Source organism: Mustela erminea, chromosome X (assembly GCF_009829155.1).
Source record: "Mustela erminea isolate mMusErm1 chromosome X, mMusErm1.Pri, whole genome shotgun sequence".
Classification (NCBI taxonomy): domain Eukaryota; kingdom Metazoa; phylum Chordata; class Mammalia; order Carnivora; family Mustelidae; genus Mustela; species Mustela erminea.
Genome location: NC_045635.1, coordinates 64,281,699 through 64,303,229, shown reverse-complemented (window position 1 = coordinate 64,303,229; position 21,531 = coordinate 64,281,699). Strand labels below are relative to the sequence as shown.

General features: G+C 36.7%; 1 protein-coding gene across 8 annotated transcripts in view; it reads left to right on the top strand.

Moving 5' to 3' along the window:
- Nucleotides 1-21,531, top strand: part of ATRX (ATRX chromatin remodeler) — a 290,605-nt gene that overhangs the window by 192,709 nt on the left and 76,365 nt on the right. For all 8 annotated transcript variants that reach the window (XM_032331146.1, XM_032331145.1, XM_032331144.1 and 5 more), the window contains 3 exons: nucleotides 14,584-14,714; nucleotides 15,236-15,324; nucleotides 15,453-15,625. In XM_032331146.1, coding sequence (XP_032187037.1) covers nucleotides 14,584-14,714; nucleotides 15,236-15,324; nucleotides 15,453-15,625 — 393 coding nt within the window. The remainder of the gene's footprint in view (nucleotides 1-14,583; nucleotides 14,715-15,235; nucleotides 15,325-15,452; nucleotides 15,626-21,531) is intronic.

The window sequence follows — 21,531 nt, the reverse complement described above, 5'->3', positions numbered from 1 at the left end:
CCTTTCTTTTATTAATGTCGTGTAGCACGTTGATTGGTTTGTGCATATTGAACCACCCTTGTAGCCCAGGAATAAATCCCACTTGATCATGGTGAATGATTCTTTCAGTGTATGTGTTAGATTCCATTTGCTAGTATTTTTTTCAGAATTTTTGCATCCATGTTCATCAGGGATATTGGCTTATACTTGTTTATTTTTTGTTTGTTTGTTTTTAAGATTTTATTTATTTATTTGACAGACAGAGATCACAAGTAGGCAGAGAGGCAGGCAGAGAGAGAAAGGAGGAAGCAGACTCCCCGTGGAGCAGAGAACCCAATGTGGGGCTCGATCTCAGGACCCTGGGATCATGACCTGAGCAGAGGCTTAACCAACAGAACCACCCAGGTGCCCTGTTTTTTGTTTTTTTGTTTTTTGTTGTTTTTTTTTTTTTAGTGGTGTCTCTGTCTGGTTTTGAAAGCAGGGTAATGCTGGCCTCCCAGAATGATTTTGGAAGTTTTCCTTCCATTCCATTTTTTTGAATTAGCTGGAGAAGAATAGGTATTAACTCTTTTTTAAAAAAATTTTTTAAGGTTTTATTTATTTATTCGATGGACAGAGATCACAAGTAGGCAGAGAAGCAGGCAGAGAGAGAGGAAGGGAAGCAGGCTCCCTGCTGAGCAGAGAGCCTGATGCGGGGCTCCATCCCAGGACCCTGGGATCATGACCTGAGCTGAAGGCAGAGGCTTTAACCCACTGAGCCACCCAGGCGCCCGGTGTTAACTCTTTTTTAAATGTTTGGTAGAATTCCCTTGGGAAGCCATCTGATCCTGGACTTACCTTTTTTGGGAGTTTTTTTGATTAGTAATTGAATTTCTTTGCTGTCTGTTGGTCTGTTCAAATTTTCTTTTTCTTCCTGTTTTGGTTTTGGTAGTTTATATGCCCCTAGGAATTCATCCATCAGACTGCCCAGTCTTCTGGCATCTACTTTTCCATAGTATTCTCTTAAATTGTAATTTTGTAGTGGTGGTTGTGATTTCTCTTCTATCACTTGTGTTTTTATTTATTTGGGTCCTTTCTGTTTTCTTCTTGATAAGTCTGGCTAGGGGCTTATCAATTTTATTAAAATTTTCAAAAAGCTCCTGGTTTCATTCATCTGTTCTGCTGTTCTTTTTTGTTTCTATATCATTTATTTCTGTTCTAGTATTTGCCATTTCCCTTCTTCTTCTGGGTTTAGGCTTTATTTGCTATTTCTTTTCTAGCTCTTTTAGGTTTAAGGTTAGGTTTTTATGTTTGAGACTTCCTTGCTTCTTGAGGTAAACCTGTATTGCTATATACTTCCCTTTTATGACTGCTTTTGCTGCCTCCCAAAGGTTTTTGACTGTCATGTTTTCATTTTCATTTGCTTCCATGTATTTATTTCTCCTTTAATTACCTGGTTAACTTATTCATTCTTTAGTAGCATGTTCTTTAACCTCCATATATCTGTGTTCTTTCCAAATTTTTTCTTGTGGTTGACTTCAAGTTTCATAGTATTGTGGTCAGAAAACATGTATGGTATGATCTCAGTCTTTTTGTACTTGTGGAGACATGATTTATGACCTAGTATGTGATCTCCTCTGGAGAATGTTCCATGTGCCCTCGGAAAAAATGTGTGTTCTGCTGTGTTAGGATGAAATGTTCTGAATGTATCTGTTAAGTCCATTTAATCTAGTGTGCCATTCAAAGCCATTGTTTCCTTGTTGATTTTCTGCTTAAATGATCTGTCCATTGCTGTTAGTGGGGTTTTAAACTCCCCTACTATTATTCTGTTGTTATCAGTGAATTTCTTTATGTTTGTTACTGATTTTGGGTGCTCCCAAGTTGGGGGCATAAATATTTACAATTGTTACATCTCCTTGTTTGGTAGACCCCTTTATCTTGATATAGTACCCTTCTTTATCTCTTCTTGCAGTCTTCGGTTTAAAATCTAGTTTGTCTTGTATAAGTATTGCTACTCAGGGTTTTTTTGGATACATTTTCATGGTAAATATTTTTCTGTCCCCTCACTTTCAGTTTGCAGGTATCTTTAGGTCTAAAATGAGTCTCTTACAGGCAGCATACAGATGGGTCTTTTTTAAAAAAATCCATTTTGACATCCTATGTCTTTTGATTGGAGCATTTAATCCATTTACATTAACAGTGATTATTGATAGATATGAATTTAGTGCCATTGTATTAAATGTAACATTGGTGTTTCTGGAGATTTTCTCTGTTCCTTTGTAGTCTTTGTTGCTTTTGGTCTTTCTTTCCCACTCACAGTGTCCTCTTTAATATTTCTTGAAGGGCTGGCTTGGTGGTCACAAAGTACTTTAGTTTTTGTTTGTCTGGGAAGCTCTTTGTCTCCTTCTATTCTGAATAACAGCCTTGCTGGATCAGTTATTCTTGGTTGCATGTATTTCCTATTCAGCATGTTGAATATATCATGCCAGTGCCTTCTGGCCTGAGAAGTTTCTGTGGTTAGATGTGCTGATAACCTTATTTGTGTTCCCTTGTACATTAGGGATTTCCTTTTCTTTTTTTTTTTTTAAAGATTTATTTATTTATCTGAGAGAAAGAGCAGGGGTAGAAGGGGCAGAGGGAGAGGGGAAGAGAGAATCTCAAGCAGACTCTCCACTGAAGTTTGGAGTCAGACGTGGGGCTCAATCCCAATTGAGATCATGAACCGAACTGAAATTAAGAATAGCCACCCAGATGTCCCAGGGATTTCTTTTCCAATGCTGTTTTTAGGATTCTGTCCTTATATCTGTATTATATTTTGCAAATTTTACTATGATATGTCTTGGTGTTGGCCTTTTTTTATTTTGATGGGAGCTCTCTCTGCCTCCTGGATTTGGATGTCTGTTTTCTTCCCCAGATTAGGGAAGTTTTCAGCTATAGTTTCCTCAAGGAAACCTTCTGCTCCCTTTTTCTTCTCTACTTATGGGATGCTTATGATGTGGATATTATGCTTTATGGAGTTGTTCATTTCCCTATGCATACATTTGTGATCTAACATTTTTATTTCCCTCTTCTTTTCAGCTTCATTATTTTCATAATTTTATCTTCAATATAATTTATTAGTTCATTTTCTTCTCTCCTTGTGGTCATTACATCTGGTTGGTTTTGTGTCTTGGTTATAGTATTTTTATTTTGGCCTGACTAGTTTTTAGGTCTTTTATCTCTGCATTTCGGGACTCCTTGGTGTCTTCTTTGCTTTTCTCAAGCCCAGCTAGTATCCTCGTAATTGTTGTTTTAAATTCTGGTTCAGACATATTACTTATATCTGGTTTGATTAGATCCCTGCCTGTGACCTCTTCTTGTTCTTTGTTTTGGGGTGAATTCCTCCATCTTATTTTGTCTAGGTCTCTGTCTTCTCCTGTGTCTTATGAAAGCCTGTTACAGTTTCTGCTCCTGAGAGTAATGGTTGTATTAAGAAGAGGTCATATACTGTCCAGGGCCTGGTGCTTCAGAAAGTGTTTCTCGTACACTCTGCTGTTGTGTTTTTGCTGCTGTTTCCTTTGGGTCAGTCCTCTGCATAGTTTCTTCTTGTCTGCAGCAGGGAGTGTTTACTCCTTTTCCAGTGTGTGGTGAGTTTTAACTATGTGTTTTTTGGTCCACTTGTTAAAACAGGCTAGATTCTATTTCCCCTAGAGCTGAAGCTTTTCAGCTTTCTGTGAGTAGACTTGGTACATGTGGAGGGTTTGTGCTGGTCTTCTGGTGGGAGAGGTGTGGTACTCCTGCTCTGGGTCTTAGGCATACTTGTCCTAGCAAAAGCAAAAGCAAAAACAAACCCAACAACAACAACAAAAACCACCTGCAGAGTTCAGGGGGCTGGGCTTTGGTGTAAGCAGCTCAAGCTTCCACTGTGAGCACTATGTTTCTCAATGCAATCTGTCTGTTCTGATGGGCAGGGCTCAAAATGTCAGCCATCTCTCTCATCCCCAGAGAGGGAAGTTTGTACCTGCCAATGTTCAAAAAAGCCCTCATAGAAGAGTAAACAGTCTCCCCTTGCTTATCTCATGCATTCCTCACATATATGCCTTCACACTGTGCTAGTGCTGGTTTGTCCCAGAAGGGTAGTTGCAGGAATGCACAGGGGCTTAGAATTTACCATAAAGCACAAGAAGCCGGGATGCAGGTTAGCTGCTCTCAGCAGGTGTCTCCTGTGCTAAAGAATGGGACAGCTCAATGGCACCTGCCTGCTCTTTTGTTCCCATAAAGGCAGTGCCCTTCTCCCAAATGCTGTTCATGAAAGGGAATTGTCTCTCCTAGTGCAACCCAGGAGATCATGCTCCCTGGCCTCTGCCTTTCTTCTTCACAGGAGCACCTCTTTGCCAGCCAGGTTCCACCCTGACCATGGCATGGACTTCTAAAAGCACACTTTGTGCTCCGCTGCTTGTAGATACTTGTGATAATTAGCCCCTTTAGGGGAAGTGTTTTTCTTGTCTCTCTGTCTCTGTCTTTGTCTCTCTTTCCCTGATCTGGGCTTCCTCTCCTCTGCATCATCACCAGCAATTCTTTTCTTCTCCAAATCACATCTCCTCACCTCCTAACTTCCATGATGTGGCTGGCCTCTTTCCTCCCTCTGGTCATGCAGTTTGTTCTTTCTGTCCTCCGATTGATTTCTTGGGTGCTCAGAATGATTTGATATTTATCTAGCTGTGTTCATTGGAGGAGGCAAGCATAGGTTCCCCCTATTACTCTGCCTCTTAACTTTTTCTGAAAATTTATGTTTGTTAAATTATCATCTGATATCATGAATCTTACAGTTGTGAAAATGTTTGGTGTTCCACCCAACTATATATGATGCTTTTTTCCCTTAAAGTAGCATGGGGACGCCTGGGTGGCTCAGTTGGTTAAGCAACTGCCTTTGGCTCTGGTCATGATCCCAGGGTCCTGGAATTGAGCCCCATGTCAGGCTCCTTACTCAGCGGGAAGCCTGCTTCTCCCTCTCACTCTGCCTGCTACTCCGCCTGCTTGTGCTCTCTCTATCAAATAACTAAATAAAATTTTTTAAAAAGTAGCATAACCTGAGATAATATTCCCTTTGGAAAAAACACATGAAAGGCCAAATGGGTTATATTAAAGGCTTCTCTATCTTGATTCTCACTACCAACCATCACAGTGTTTCTTTTCAAATTTCACCCATGTATTTCACTTGAATTTAAAATGTTTGGTGTTTTTCTGTCACGCATTCCTAAATTTCTTTTGTTCTTATATTTGCCTTTTTCTAGATTCTGTTTGGTTTTAAGAAGTTCACTTAAATTTTGCTTTTTGTATTAGGAGCAGTTTTGTGTTAATGCTAATAGTAATAATTTGTAATATACTTAATATTTTTGGGATTAAAGTCATCAAGAACTGAGTTTTCACAAATTTAAAGAAATTAAAGTCCTCTTAATTTTCCTTTGTTCCCCTTTTTCAGTATAATCTTGCACTATTCCTTTTATCATTAGTTATCATAAGTTTATTTTTACATGTAAGCCTCTGCCTTCAGTGAACACTTAATGTTTTAAAATGTGGATACTTAATTTTTTAAAGTTTTTATTTAAATTTCCAAATAGGGTAATATTATTTTCAATACACTATAGTGTACAGCACAATGATTCAGCATTTCTGTACAACACCCGGAGCTCATCACAAGTGCACTTCTTAAGCTCCATAAGCTATTTAATCCATCCCCCCATATACCTCCCTCCTGGTAATGATCAGTTTTTACTCAATTTTTTAATCAGTAATCTTTAGCATGATTTTTTAAAAAGATTTTTTTTTATTTGACAGAGAGAGACACAGTGAGAGAGGGTACACAAGAAGGAGGAGTGAGAGAGGGAGAAGCAGGCTTCCAGCTGAGCAGAGAGCCCAGTGAGGGGCTTGATCCCAGGACCCTGGGATCACGACCTGAGCCAAAAGCAGATGCTTAATGACTGAATCGCCCAGGCACCCCACATTTGCCTGATTTTAAGCATAAGTCAGTTTTAAAATCCATGCAGTGTTTTAAGGCATGCAAAAATGGAGTACATAAAAACAGTCCAGGGGCACCTGGGTGGCTCAGTGGGTTAAGCCGCTGCCTTCGGCTCAGGTCATGATCTCGGGGTCCTGGGATCGAGTCCCGCATTGGGCTCTCTGCTCAGTGGGGAGCCTGCTTCCCTCTCTCTCTCTCTCTCTGCCTGCCTCTCCAACTACTTGTGATTTCTCTCTGTCAAATAAATAAATAAAATCTTTAAAAAAAAAACAGTCCATAGAATGGGAGAAAATATTTTGAAATCCATTATCTGAGAAGGGATTAATAACCAAAATATATAAGGAACTCTTATAACTCAGTGACAATAAAACTCAACACAATTGGGAAATGAGTGAAGGACTTCAGTAGACATTTCTCCGAAGAATGGCCAGTAAGTACATGAAAAGATGCTCTACATTGTCACTAGTTATTATAGAATGCCAACACAAAATACCACTTCATACCTGATAGGGTGTGTATTATTAAAAAAAAAAAGAAAGAAAGAAAAGAAAAGAGATAGAGAATGGAGCACCTGGGTGGCTCAGTCGGTTGAGCAGCTGCCTTTGGCTCAGGTCATGATCTCAGGGGCCTGGGATCAATCCCTGCATTGGGCTCCCTGCTCGGTGGGGAGCCTGCTTCGTCCTCTCCCTCTGCCTGCTGTTCTGCCTACTTGTACTCTTTATCTCTCTGTCAAATAAATAAATAAAATCTTCAAATAAAGAGAGTGAGAAAGAATAAATATTGTCAAGGAAGTGGAGAAATTATGGCCCTGGTGCATTGCTGGTGGCAGTGTAAAATGGTGCAGCTGCTATCAGAAATGCAGTGTGGCCATTCCTCAAAGAGTTAAATGTAGAATTATTTCCACAGTGATTCAGTATGTGATCCAGCAACTCCACTTCTAGGTATATAACCCAGATAATTGAAAGCAGATACTTGCACACTCATGTTTACACACCAGCTGCATTCATAATAGTCAGAAAGGTGGAAGGATTCCCGGTGTCCACTAACTGATGAATAGACGAAGGCAATGTGATACACACACACACACACACACACACACACACACACACATATGTACATACATATACATACATATGTACATACCATGGGATATTATTTGCTCTTAAAAAGAGAAGAAATGCTGATGCTTTACGATATTAATGAATCCCAAAGCTATCGTGATAAATGAAATAAGCCAGACACAAAATGGCGAATACTGTTTCATTTCACTTAGAAGTACCTAGATTAGTCAGATTCATAGAGGCAGAAAGTAGTAGTTACCAAAGTTTGAGGGAGAGGAAAATACAGTTATTTTTAATATGTGTAGAGTTTCTAGGCTCATGAAGACGTTTTCTTGCACAACATTGTGATTATACTCACTGCCACTGAATTGTACTCATACTTTGAGAACATTCATATGCATGCACCCCAGTGCCACCCTTTAGAGATTAAGTGGATCTGAAGTAGGGCTCAGGAACCTGCATTTTTATAATCCCTACAGGTTATTTTGATGTACCTGCAGCCTGAGAACCACTGCTCTAAATGATGCTCAACATAATTGGAAATGTGAATCAAAACCACAGTGGGATACCTTTTATAACTCACTAGGATAGCTGTAATCCAAGAAATAGAAAAATAGCAAGTGGTGAGGACGTGGAGGAATTAGAACCCTGTGTTTTGCGGGTTTTGAATGTCAAATGATGTAACTTATGAGGAACACAATTTGGCAATCAAATTTTCAATATAGAGTTACCATGTAACACAGCAATTAAACTTCTGGGTAAATACTCAATAGAAAGGAAAACACTTGTATACACAAAGATTTGTACATGGATGTTCATACTATCATTGTTCATTATAGTTAAAATCTAGAAACAATCTATATGCCCATCAGGTAGTGAAGGGTTAAACAGATTTGATATATGCATATCATAGAACGTTATTCAGCAGCGAAAAGGAAGAAAATGCTGATACATGCTACAACACATATCAACCTTGAAAACATATGCTAAGTGAAAGAAGCCAGTCACAAATGACCAGATGTTGTATGATGAAATGTACAAAGTAGGCAGAGCTGTAGAGACAAAGTAGATTAGTGGTTTCCTGGGGGTGTAGGAGAAATAAAGAAATCGGTGGATGATGGTTTGGGGATATAGGGTTTCTTTTGAAGGTGATGAAAATGTTTTAAAAACTAGATTTTGGTGATGGCTGCTCAGCTCTGTGAATACACTAGTGACTTGTGGATGGTAAATTGTGAACTATATCTGAATAAAACTTAAAAAAAAACTCGGTGGGCTTACTTTACCTACAGAAGTTTTATTTAGTTATCTTCCACCTAATTCTTCATTCTGTATGATTTCCTGTGTCTTGCATGCACTTTCAGGATTATCTTTAACATTTCTTTAAACAGTAGTAAACAGTTACAATCTATGTCTGATTATTCCAGTTTCTGAAATCCTTATAGATTTCTTTTATCTCTCTAATTTCTGTCAGTTTTTCAGGCATGCTGCCTGTTGCTATGTATATTTAAGTACTTTTGATCACAGGTTCCTAATATCCCTTGGAATATTAATATGTGGTAATTCTTTGAGGCCCAGGATAACGTTTGGTTACTCCAGAAAGGATTTGCTGTTGTTTCTGCTAGGGCTCTGGAGGTATAATTAGTCTCAGATTCCTTGATATTATGATTTGTGCTTGAAGCACTCCTAACTTTTTTAAGTTAGTGGGAATTTGGGGAAATGATGGGCTATTTGATGATATGAACTGGGGGCTGTCTGGTACTTAAAATATTATCCCTTTGTTTCTTCTACTTTCTGCATAAATAAGCATACTCCAAAGAATGTTAACCAAGTTCAGTGGTCTTTGCGTGATAGTTCAAGATAGGTAATTTTTATGTGAGATTCCTACACTATATGACTAATCAGAAAGTGGTATGACCAGAAGATTTAGATTTAGACTTGAACAGATATAACAGCATATATTTAGATTATCAAAACAAAGCCATCTGCTTAAAGTCAGCTTTATAGGACCTGCATTGGTGTATTGAAGCAGTGAAATAACTAATATCAATGAAATACTCTTTTTCACGAAGAATTCTTTTTCACGAAGAATTCTAAGGATCTTGAGATGAGATGGTTGTCCTGGATTGTCCCAGATGGCTCCTAATTCCCATTGCAGGTATCTTTGCAGGAGAGAGGCTGAAGGAGATTTGATATAGAAGAATTCTTTTGGGCACCTCTTGGTAGTTGAGTTATTGCTTGGGTTTTAGGCTTTCCTAAGCCTTTGTTATGTTTAAAAGTGGCCTTCAGTCTTATAGGTTAACTGAAGGAGCATTGGAGGAAACGAAATCAGATTTCTGAAATAGTACAAAGGAAATATTTGATTGGTAAGGATTTTGTGATAAAACAGTATGGAGATCCTAAAAGGAATTTCCAAATTCTTAGTGGCCAAACCACTTTCAAGGTTCTTATATCAACCCTTTTTAATCACTTATGTAGAAAATTTTTTGAAATAATTTTCAGGACTTAGGGAAACTTTATAAAATTTATTGATCTAGCCCATGGTATTTTATTATGATCATCTCCAGTTCCCTGTTTATTATAGCTGTATTGATCATCAGACTATGCCAGTGAGACTGGTTTATTTTAATAGTATAGTTGTGGTTTATAAGGGGTCAAAGGGAAATTGAATATAAAAAGCTTTAAGTATTGTATTTTTGGAATGTTTGCTTTACATCTACTGTTTTCATCCTTGAATAACCTTGAAGGGCACTTAAGGCAGTGTGGTAGGTTGAAATGATGACCACCTGGAGATGTCAGATCTTACCTAGGTCCTGTAACCTGTGTTACCTTATAAGAAAAGGGGATTTTTTAGAGGTGATTAAACTAAGGATCTTGAGATGAGATGGTTGTCCTGGATTGTCCCAGATGGCTCCTAATTCCCATTGCAGGTATCTTTGCAGGAGAGAGGCTGAAGGAGATTTGATATACACAGAAGAAGAAGAATTATGACCACAGAGGCAAAGACTGATGTGGCTGCAAGTCAGGGAATGCCAGCAGCATTGTGCCTGAGGAGGCAAGGAATAAATTCTCTCCTGGAGCTTCCAGGGGGAATGTAGGTGGCCCTGTCGACACTTCGATTTTGGCTCAGTAGGACAGATTTTGGACTTCTGCTCTCCCAAGCTATAAAGGAGTATATTTCTGTGTTCTTAAGATTTGGGGTTTGTGGTGATTTGCTGTGGCAGCCCTAGCAAACTAATTGGAGCAGTGAGTTTTCCCAGCCATTCTTATTTATGACTTGAACCCTAGTTTGTAGCACAACAAGCATCTGAGAACCTTCCTAGAAAGTTTAGGTTTCTGTGCCTCATCACAAATCTAGGAAATCAGAATTTATAGGAATGGAATACAGGGGTGTGTATAACACAATGCCCAGGTGATTCTGATGTGTGCCAAGTTTTAGTTTGATAAATATTTCACTAGGATGCTGTATTGATTTCCTCATGGCTGCTGTAGAAGAAAATGGCCACAGATGTAATGGCTTAGAACAACCCAAGTTTATTCTTTCAGGGTTTTGGGGCATTGAAGGTCCAGGGTTAGTGTTACTAGGCTAAAGTCAGCAGGGCTGGTTCCTTCTGGTCTCTCTAGGGAGGGAAAATATTTCCTTGTCTCTTTCAGCTTTTAGTGGCTGTCTGTATTCTCCATATTCACCTTCTCCAACTCTTACTTCTGGATTCCTCTTATAGGGACTCTTGTGGTTGCATTGGATCCTCTGGGATAAACTAGGATGGTCTTCTTCAATTTCAGGTCCTTACCTTTTATTGCATCTGTACATTTTCTTTTTCGGTATAGAATAACTCATGGGTGGATCAGAATGTAAATAAATTTGAGAGACCATTATTCAGTTTACCAAAGACCCCATAATAACATCTCATGTAAAAACAGTAGGTTTAAATGAGGTTCAATAACCAGATTGTCATGATTAATTAATCATTTATTCATTTTACCTTTTTTGGCATATTTTCTATATTAAGTGATTTGGAGTCAAAATCATTTTTTTAAGAAGATAGAATAATTCAGTAATAATTCTCAATGGTCAGGGCACCTGGGTGGCTCAGTGGGTTAAAGCCTCTGCCTTCTGCTCAGGTCGTGTTCCCAGGGTCCTGGGATCAAGCCCTGCATCAGGCTCTCTCCTCAGCAGGGAGCCTTCTTTCCTTCCTCTCTCTGCCTGCCTCTCTGCCTACTTGTGATCTCTCTCTGTCAAATAAATAAATAAAATCTTTAAAAAAATAATAATTCTCAATGGTCTTTTGAGTAGAGAACATTTTTCTTTGGATATTTATTTGGCTAGGTTATTAACATATCCTTTTTATGTGGTTCCCATTTCCCACTGAGAACATCAACTCTAATATAAATCAGTGGTGTAGGTAGAAAAAACTGTTTTTTCCCCTTTTAGGTAGAATTTCTTTTCCTTTAAAAATGTCCTCCCTTTTACTATCTTAGCTACTTTGGCCTGAAAATTTTATGAAGTTTTTCTATGATAGAAGGTAGTTATGATATGTGCAAGAGTAGTTTTTGCCCCCACAAAACAAGAATTGGCTTTTAAGTCTTTCTTAGAGTATAAAATGATAAAGTTTAGATTGCCTTCTTTTTTTAAAAATCTCTACATTAATTTTTTTAAAGATTTTATTTATTTATTTGACAGAAATCACAAGTAGACAGGCAGGCAGGGCGGGGGGGGGGGGAGCAGGCCCCCTGCTGAGCAGAGAGCCCAATGTGGAGCTCAACCCAGGACCCTGGGATCATGACTGGAGCCGAAGGCAGAGGCTTTAACCCACTGAGCCACCCATGCGTCCCTACATTAATTTTTTTTTGTTTTTTTGAGAAAGAACTTGAGTGGTAGGGTGGGGGATTGCCGAGGGAGAGAGAATCTGAAGCAGATTCCATCCCTGGCATGGAGCCTGATACAGGGCTTGATCTCATGACCTTGAGATCATGACCTGAGCTGAAATCAAGAGTCAGACGCTTAACTGACTGAACCATCCAGGTGCCCCTCCTTTACATTAATTTTAACTCATAAGGTGTTCAGTGATAGAACTGGGTAGAACTGGATAGAGCTGGGTAGAAGATCAACAAGGAAATAGACTTAGAAAACACTATAAACCAACCAGACTTAACAGACCTCTGAAGGAACACTCCATTGAGCTGCGGCAGAATACATATTCCTCTCAAGTACAGGTGGAATATTCTCCAAGATAGACCACAATTTGGATTGTAAAACCAGTTTCAATTAACATAAAAGGACATCACACAAAATGTTTTTTTAACCACATGGGAATGAAATTACAAGCTAGTAACAGAAGGAAAATTAGAACATTCACGAATGTATGTAAATAACAGACTCCCAAATAGCTAGTAGATAAAAAAAAATATCACAGGGAAAATTTAAAAATATTTAGACATGGATGGAAACAAAAACACAAGGTACTAAAATACGGGATGCAGGTGAAGCATGCTTAAAGAGGGAAAATTTTAACTGTAAATGCCTCTAATTTAAAAAGAAGTATTATCTCAAGTTTATAATCTAAACTTTCACCTTAAGGAAGTAAAGTAAGAGCAAACTAAACCCAAAGCAAGTGGAAAGAAAGAATAAAGACTAGAGCAGAAATAAATATAAAGGAGAAAAAAACACAGAAAAACCATTGAAACCAACATTGGCTTCTTTGAAAAGATCAACATAATTGATAACATTTTAGCTGTAATTGCAAAGTAATAGAGGAGCCACAACTAAAATCAGGAGTGTAAAAGAACATATCTACTGATACTGCAGAAGCAAAAAAAAAAATTATAAAGAAATGCTATGAGCAATTGTATATCAAGAAATTAGATTTCTCGGGCGCCTGGGTGGCTCAGTGGGTTAAGCTGCTGCCTTCCGCTCAGGTCATGATCTCAGGGTCCTGGGATCGAGTCCCACATCGGGCTCTCTGCTCAGCAGGGGGCCTGCTTCCCTTCCTCTCTCTCTGCCTGCCTCTCTACCTACTTGTGATCTCTCTCTGTCAAATAAATAAATAAAATCTTTAAAAAAAAAAGAAATTAGATTTCTCATTTTCACAGTAGTGATTTCTATCATACACAGTGGAAATGCCACTTACAAGGCAAAATAATCACTACCAGATTTTCATGCATTTTTAGTAGTGTTTCATATCATTAAATTTTCTCTTGCCATGAGTGAAGGCAAGACTTATTAATTGTGAATTTACATCTTTAAAACTGTGGGCAGAAAAAGGTTATTGCTTAAAAGCTGCTTTTAAAAATTTAATCAGCTTTGTTTTGCATCTTATCTCCTTGATAAGTGTCATAAATGAAATGCGCATTCATTTCATTTTCATTTTGCTTTCATAGAAAAAATATGATTTTGTTGAAATTGCTCTGAGCAGAAGAATGTAATGTTTTCAACATGAAAAATCATTTTTAGGAGTACATTTTTTGTTAAGAATAGTTGGAAAAGAGTTTCTGAAAGATTGGATACAGAGAGGCTTTATCTAAAACAAGAGCTTTTAAATTTTCATTTAAATTCCAGTTTGTTGGGGGTGCCTGGGTGCCCAAGGTGCCTCGGTTAAGTGTCTAAGTCTTGGTTTCAGCCAAGAGCTGCTTAGCAGTCTTTCTGTCTGTCTCCCCCAATAAAATAAATTTAAAAATTCGAATGAGTTAACATACAGTGTAAATTTAGTTTCAGGTATACAATATAATAATTCAACACTTACCATACATCACCCTGTGCTCATCATGACAAGTGCACTCCTTAATTCTCATCACCTCTTTAACACATCTCCCTACTTGTCTCCCCTCTGTTAACCACCAGTTTTAAGATAGGAGTTTGTAATCCAGGGTCCACAGATGGAATTATTGGGGGGTATGTGAACTGAAATAAGAAAAAGTCACATTAATTTCTATTAACCTCTGATGAAAATTAGCATTTTTTCCAATTATATTGTGGGCAGTAAACCATAGTACTGTTAGTGATAACTGTCACTTTGTTACCAATAGAAATCAAATATTTCTATTGTTACTGATATCTCAAAATTATTTACCTTCATCAGGACTTCAGAATTTCAGATAATTCTTAGATTTGCTGCTATATTTTGTTATTTAATGCATTAACAAAGTACACATATTACTGTATCACAAATATGTTTACTCTTTTGATCAATTATATATAATGGGTTTCTTTTGTTTTCCTACTTTATATGTTTCAAAACATTAATCAAAGAAAGATGTCTATAAACTTTTCTATACTGCCAAGAGTCCATGGGGCAGATAAAGTTAAAATCTCTAATTTAGAAGCATGTTGGTTGACATAGAGAATTCTTTTTTTCCTAAGTTTTTATTTAATTTCTAGTAGTTAACATACTGTGTAATTAGTTTTAGATGTACAGTTTGTTAATTCAGTACTTCATACAACATCAGGCACTCATTCACAAGTGTACTCCTTAATTCCCATCACTTTTTTAACCCATCCCTCCACCCACCTCTCCTGACATAGCGAATTCTTATGTCTTAACATTAACTGCTTTTTTTTTTTTTTTTGATCAGGTGTAGGCAATAGCAGTGAAGGTGGAAGAGGAAAGGCAGGCGCAAAACTTTTCCAAGATTTTCAGATGTTAAGTAGAATCTGGACTCATCCATGGTGTTTGCAGCTGGATTACATTAGCAAAGAAAATAAGGTAAATCAGGTAACCTAAAATTGATTAAGACGTATCTGTTGGAAGCAGAATAATTTTAGGAATAAAGTTGATCTATATAGGTCTATATATTGGAATTTTCCTTTGCTTTGTAGTACCATAATTCAACCTATTTTATTTCTAGTTAATTTCTGTATGTTAGAATACATTATGATTATGGAAGGAGTATTAAACGTTATTCTTAACATCTGTATAAACATGGTAAAATGATAAAAATGTAAAAAGTAACATTAAGTCAATAGTATTAACTAATAAACAGTAGACTTCATCAGTTTTTGTTACTTATGCCCTTTTTCTTTTCCATGATTCAGTCCAAGATTTCACATTGCATTTAGTAATCATATTTGTGATGTCTCCTTTCTTTTTTCTAATCTATGGTAGTTCTTTCAGTTCTTTCTTACCCCATGACAATTAACTTACCCTCAGGTAAAGTAAACATCATTATAATTTTCAATATAAGTTGAAATAAACTATTAAAACATTCATCATTTTTTTTCCTCTAGGGATACTTTGATGAAGACAGTATGGATGAATTTATAGCTTCAGATTCGGACGAAACCTCCATGAGTTTAAGCTCCGATGATTATACAAAGTAAATTGAATAATTTTTGTGTCCTGTGTTGACACATTTAAAGTCCCAAATTGCTGATTGTTCTCTCATAATTGGCATTTGTATCTTTTCTGTGCTTCCATAAGAGTTTGAATTTGTTTCTTTTATAGAAAGAAAAAAACAAAGGGGAAAAAAGGGAAGAAAGATAGTAGCTCAAGTGGCAGTGGCAGTGACAATGATGTTGAAGTGATTAAAGTCTGGAATTCAAGATCTCGAGGAGGTGGTGAAGGAATTGTGGATGAAACAGGAAGCAATCCCTCAGTTTCATTAAAGCTGGAAGAAAGTGAGTCTAATTAATGTTGCCTTTATTATTGGACATTGATTTAGAAATTACCATGTCCATACTTTTTTCAGTTACTAATTTATCCTTACTATTTCACTCAAATTATCTTTCCTAGATGCTTTCAGTAAGCATCTAGGATAATCAGGTCACATAATAACAAATATCTGGTGAATGTTTAATTACAAGCACGCCATTGTGCTCTCTCTGATATTTAAGAGAAAGAGAAGAAAGAAAATCAAATGTTTATTTACATGTATATAAACTAAATGCTGTATTTTCATTCCATGTGTTAGCTGACTTAATTCTTGAGCAGACTTACAGTACTGTTGGTATCTTTATTGTTTATAAATGATTGGTAGAAGTGAGATTTAGACCTAGATACACCCAATTTCAGAGCCACAATGGTATTTTCAGTTAACTACATATAAATAAATGGAAACATTTCATGTAGTAGAGCATCATTGTAATTAACTTTACACAATGAAATTAATGTTAATGTTTTAGCCTTTTTCCTTTGTAATTCTTCATAATCTACAATTGTTGAATACTTCTAAGTTTCCCTTTTTCATAAAGTTTATCACCTCTTTTTAAATTTTTATTTTTTAATTTAAATTTTAGGTGGTTAACATACAGTGCAGTCATAGTTTCTCGAGTAGAATTTAATGATTCATCACTTGCATACAATACCCAGTGCTCATCAGAATACGTGCTCTCCTCAATACCCATCACTCATCTAGCCCATCCCCCATCCATCTCCTTCCATCAGCCCTCCGTTTGTTCTCTATCCTTAAGAGTCTCTTATGGTTAGAGGGTTGTTGGATGGGGTGGGGTAACTGGGGGATAGGCATTAAAGAGGAGGGCACTTGATGTAATGAATACTTGGTATTACATGCAACTGATGAATCACTAAATTCTACCCCTGAAACTAATAATAACTATATGCTAACTAAATTGAAATTAATTTTTTAAAAGATATTTTAAAATTTATTTCACACACACACACAGAGATCACAAGTAGGCAGAGAGGCAGGCAGGGCAGGGTAGGGGAGCAGGCTCCCTGCTGAGCAGACAGCCCAATGCGGGGCTTGATCCCAGGACCCTGAGATCATGACCTGAGCCGAAGGCAGAGGCTTTAACCCACTGAGCCAACCAGGTGCCCCCTAAATTGAATTTAAATTAAAACATTTTTAAAAAGAGTCTCTTATGGCTTGTTTCCCCCTCTCCTTTCTTCTTTTCTGCCTTCCCATATGCTCATGTTTTCTTCCTTAAACTCCACATAGGAGTGAGATCATATGGTATTTTTCTTTTGACTAGCTTATTTAACTTAGCATAGTATATTCTAGCTCCATCCATGTCCTTGCAAATGTCAAAATTTTACTCTGTTTTATGGCTGACTAATATTCCATTGTATAAGAGGTGATACCACATCTTCTTTATCCATTCTTATGTTGATGGATTCTGGGCTATCCCCATAGTTTGGCTATTGTTGATAGTGCTACTATAAGCATCAGGGAGCATGTATCCCTTCAAAGACCAAAACCTTTGGGATGCAGCAAAAGCAGTCATAAGATGTTAAGTATATAGCAATACAGGCCCACCTCAGGTAGCAAAAAAAAATCTCAAAAACGCAACCTAACCATACACCTAAAGGAGCTAGAAAAAGAACAACAAAGGAAGCCTAAAGCCAAGAGAAGAAGGGAAATAATAAAGATTAATGCAAACAAATGAAAGAAAAACCTAAAGAACGGTAGAACAGATCAATGAAACCAGAGGCTGGTTCTTTGAAAGAATTAGTAAAATTGATAACCCCCTAGCCAGGCTTATCAAAAAGAAAAGAGAAAGGATCCAAATAAACAAAAATCACAAATAAGAGAGGAGAGATCACAATAAAGACCACAGAAATACAATTGTAAGAGAGTATTATGACTAACTATATGCCAACAAATTGGACAACTGAAAGAAATGGATAAATTCTTAGAAACATGTAAGCTACCAAAACGGAAATAGGAGCAAATAGAAAATTTGAACAGATTGATAACTTATAATGGAGTTGAACCAGTAATCAAAAAACACCCAACAAACAGAAGTCCAGGGACAGATGGCTTCTGAAGGTAATTCTACCTAACATTTACAGAAGAGTTAATACCTATTCCTCTCAGACTATTCCAAGATATAGAAAAGGAAGGAAAATTCTCCAATTCATTTTATGAGGGCAGCATTACCCTGATAGCAAAACCAGATAAAGAGTACCCTAAAAGTGAGAGCTATAGGCTAATATTATAGATGCACTTAGATCCAAAATTCTCAATAAATTCTAGCAAACCAAGTTCAACAATATAGTTTTTAAAAAATCATTCACAGTGATCATGTGGGATGCATTGCTGGGTTGCAGGGGTTGTTCAGCATTCACAGATCAATTAGTATGATATACTACATTAATAAAAGAAAGGGTAAGAACCATACAGTCATTTCAGTAGATGCAGAAAAAGCTTTGACATAGTACAGCATCCATTCATGATAAAAAACCCTTAACAATGTTGGTTTAGAGGGAGCATACCTCATCATCATAAAGACCATTTATGAAAAACCCACAGCTAATATCATTCCCTGTGGGGGGAAATGGAGAGTTTCTCCTCTCTGGTCAGGAGCAAGATGGGGATGTCCATTCTCATCACTGGTATTTAACAAAGTACCAGAAGTTGTACTCATAGCCGTCAGACAACAAAAAGAAAGATGTCCAAATTAGCAAGAAGAAGTAAAACTTTCACTATTTGCAGATAACAAGATACTCTATAGAAAACTCAAAAGACTCACCAAAAAGCTGCTAGAACTGATACATGAATCCAGTCAAGTGACAGGATGCAAAATGAATGTAGAGAAATCTTTTGGATTTCTATACACCAATAATGAAACAGCATAAACAAAAATTAAGCAATCAGTCTCATTTACTGTTTTTCCAAAAGTAACAAGATAGGTAGGAATAAACTCAACCAAGAAGGTGAAAGATCTGTACTCTGAAAAGTATAAAACATTGATGAAAGAAATTGAAGAGGACACAAAGAATCAGAATGACATTCCGTGCTCATGGATTAGAGGAACAAACATTGTCAAAATGTCTATGCTACCTAAAGCAGTCTACATATTTAATGCTCTTCCTATCAAAATGCCAAGAGCATTTTTCACAGAGCTAGAACAAACAGTCCTAAAATTTGTATGGAACCACCAATGTCTCAAGTGCCCAAAGCAACCTTGAAAAAGAAACAAATACTGGAGGCATCACAATTTCTGTCTTCCAAGTTATACTGGTATAGTATGGTGTATGTATAGTATAGTATACTATATATATATATACAGTATAGTATGTATACTATAAAATAGTGTGGTGTGGTACAAAAATACTCACATAAATTAACGGAACAGAATTGAACACCAAAAAATGAAGCTACAATTCTATGGACAGTTAGTCTTTGACAAAGTAGGAAAGAATATCTAATGGGAGAGAAACAATGTTTTCTCACAAATGTTGTTGGGAAAACTGGACAGCAACATGCAAAAGAATGAAATGGGACCACTGTGTTATACAAATAGAAATTCAGAATGGATTAAATCTTAGAAGATAAAAATCTTAGAAGAGAACACAGGCAGTAATACCTTTGACATTGGCTGTAGCAAGTTGTTTCTAGATATATTTCTAGATATGTCTCCTGAGGCAAGGGAAGTAAAAGCAAAAAAGCAAAAATAAATTATTGGGACTTGATCAAAATAAACAGCTTCTGCACAGTGAAGGAAACAAGCAACAAAACTAAAAGGCAACCTTTGGAATGGGAAACAATATTTGCAAATTACCTATCTGATAAAGGGTTGGTATGTGGAATATATAAAGAACCTCTAAACCTCAACACCCCAAAAATGAACAGTTGAAGTAAAAATGCACAGCTGACATGAATAAACATTTTCCCAAGACATATAGATGGCCAACAGAGGCTGCTTACCATCAGGGAAATGCAAATCAAAACTACAGTGAGCTATCACCTCACACCTGTCAGAATAGTTAAAATGATCAGTAGTAGAAACAACAGATGCTGGTGAGGATATGGAAGAAAAGGAACACTTTTGCAGTGCTGGTGGAAATGCAAACTGGTGCATCCCTTCTGGAAAACAGTATATGAAGATTCCTCAGAAAGTTAAAAATAGAACTACTCTATGATCCCTTAATTGCACTACTGCTATTTACCCATAAAATACAAAAAACTAATTCAAAAGGATATATGCCCTCCTGTGTGTATAATAGCAATGATGGAACAAGCCCCCATGTCCATCTACAGACAAATGGATAAAGAAGAGGTGATATATAATTACAATGGAATATTACTCAACCATCAAAAAGAATGAAATCTTTGGGAACAACATGGATAGAACTAGAGAATATTATGCTAAGCAAAATAAGTCAGTCTAAGAATGATAAATACCATATGATTTCAGTTATATGTGGAATTTAAGAAACAAATTGTAACAGTAAAAGGATAAAAAGAGAGATGCAAACTAAGAAATAGACTTTTAACTATGGAGAACAAAGTGATGGTTACCAGAAGGGAGATGGATGAGGGAATGGCTTAAATAGGTGATGGGGATTGAGGAGTGCACTTACGATGAGCACTGGGTCTTGTATGAAAGTATTGAGTCACTATATTATACACCTGAAATTGATACTACACTGTATGTTAACTTACTGGAATTAAAATAAAACCTTCAAAAAATAAGAAAAATATAAGACATTTCTCTTTTCACTACCTCATTGGAATAAGCAGATGGCAGCCTAATCACAGACCTTGGCTTACTTCTCTTAGAAATCAGGGGGATAGTAAAAATTAAACTACCAAATTTTCCTCTTTGTTCTTCTCTGCTGTTGTCTCATAAAGGCAATTTATTATTATTGTTAATCTTCCAGTTAGATGTAAAGAGTATTCTAAGAATAGTAAAGGAATGGTTCTAGTTTAATAGGAAGCTTCTGTTATCTCCCTCCCTTCTCTCCCAGTCTGACTTTTCACTTAAATTTCTCCTCAGTCATCTCAGAATTGGAAATAAATAGCTTAAAATTTATGTGTTCCTGAGAATGGTTTTCTTAAAATATTCTTTTTTTTCCCTTAAAATATTCTTGCTGAAATTTTTTTTCTGTAACTTTTTTAGGAGAACAGGGAGAGTAGAGAAACCAGTATGTCTCATTCTGTGCTGTAAACAGGTTAAATAAAAGTGCTGAGGTCTTGCTCCCTTCATCTCCTATCAGTACAGGTAGGGTCTGAGGCAACTGGGTCACCTCCAGAATTGAGTAGCCTCTTTTGTTTTCTCCTGGTACATTACGTAAGCATTATTATTTTTCATTTATGTCATAAGGTGAAAATGTTTGGAAAGAATTGGAACAGAGAAGAGATGGCTACATACTGTGAACTTAAAAGCAGTTAGGGAAGGCTATGGTTTCCAAATGACAGATTTTGACTACCTGTGTAAGGTCTTTGTTTCATTTTCATTTTAGACATGTGCAGTCAAATAGAAATCATTCATATATAGATGTATTTTATGTTTTCTTCAGTTGTGTACATGTATAGTCTATTAGAAATATTTTCCAGAACAAATGATGATAAAAATCTTTTTTTTTAGATCTAGATTAACTTTAAATAAGGCTGAGTATATCATAGTACATGGACATATATAGCTGACACTGTGTAACTTTTTTAAAAACATAGTTACTCTCTGATAGGAAATGTAAGAAAACTTGAATAGGAAAGATTAAGAGCCAAAATGTTGTATTTGGAATATGAAATAGATATTAAGTAAGTAGATGGCTACAGTGGAGCTATAATAATATTTTAACTGCGTATTTCATTTTTACTTTAGAGTTGCTATCTAAT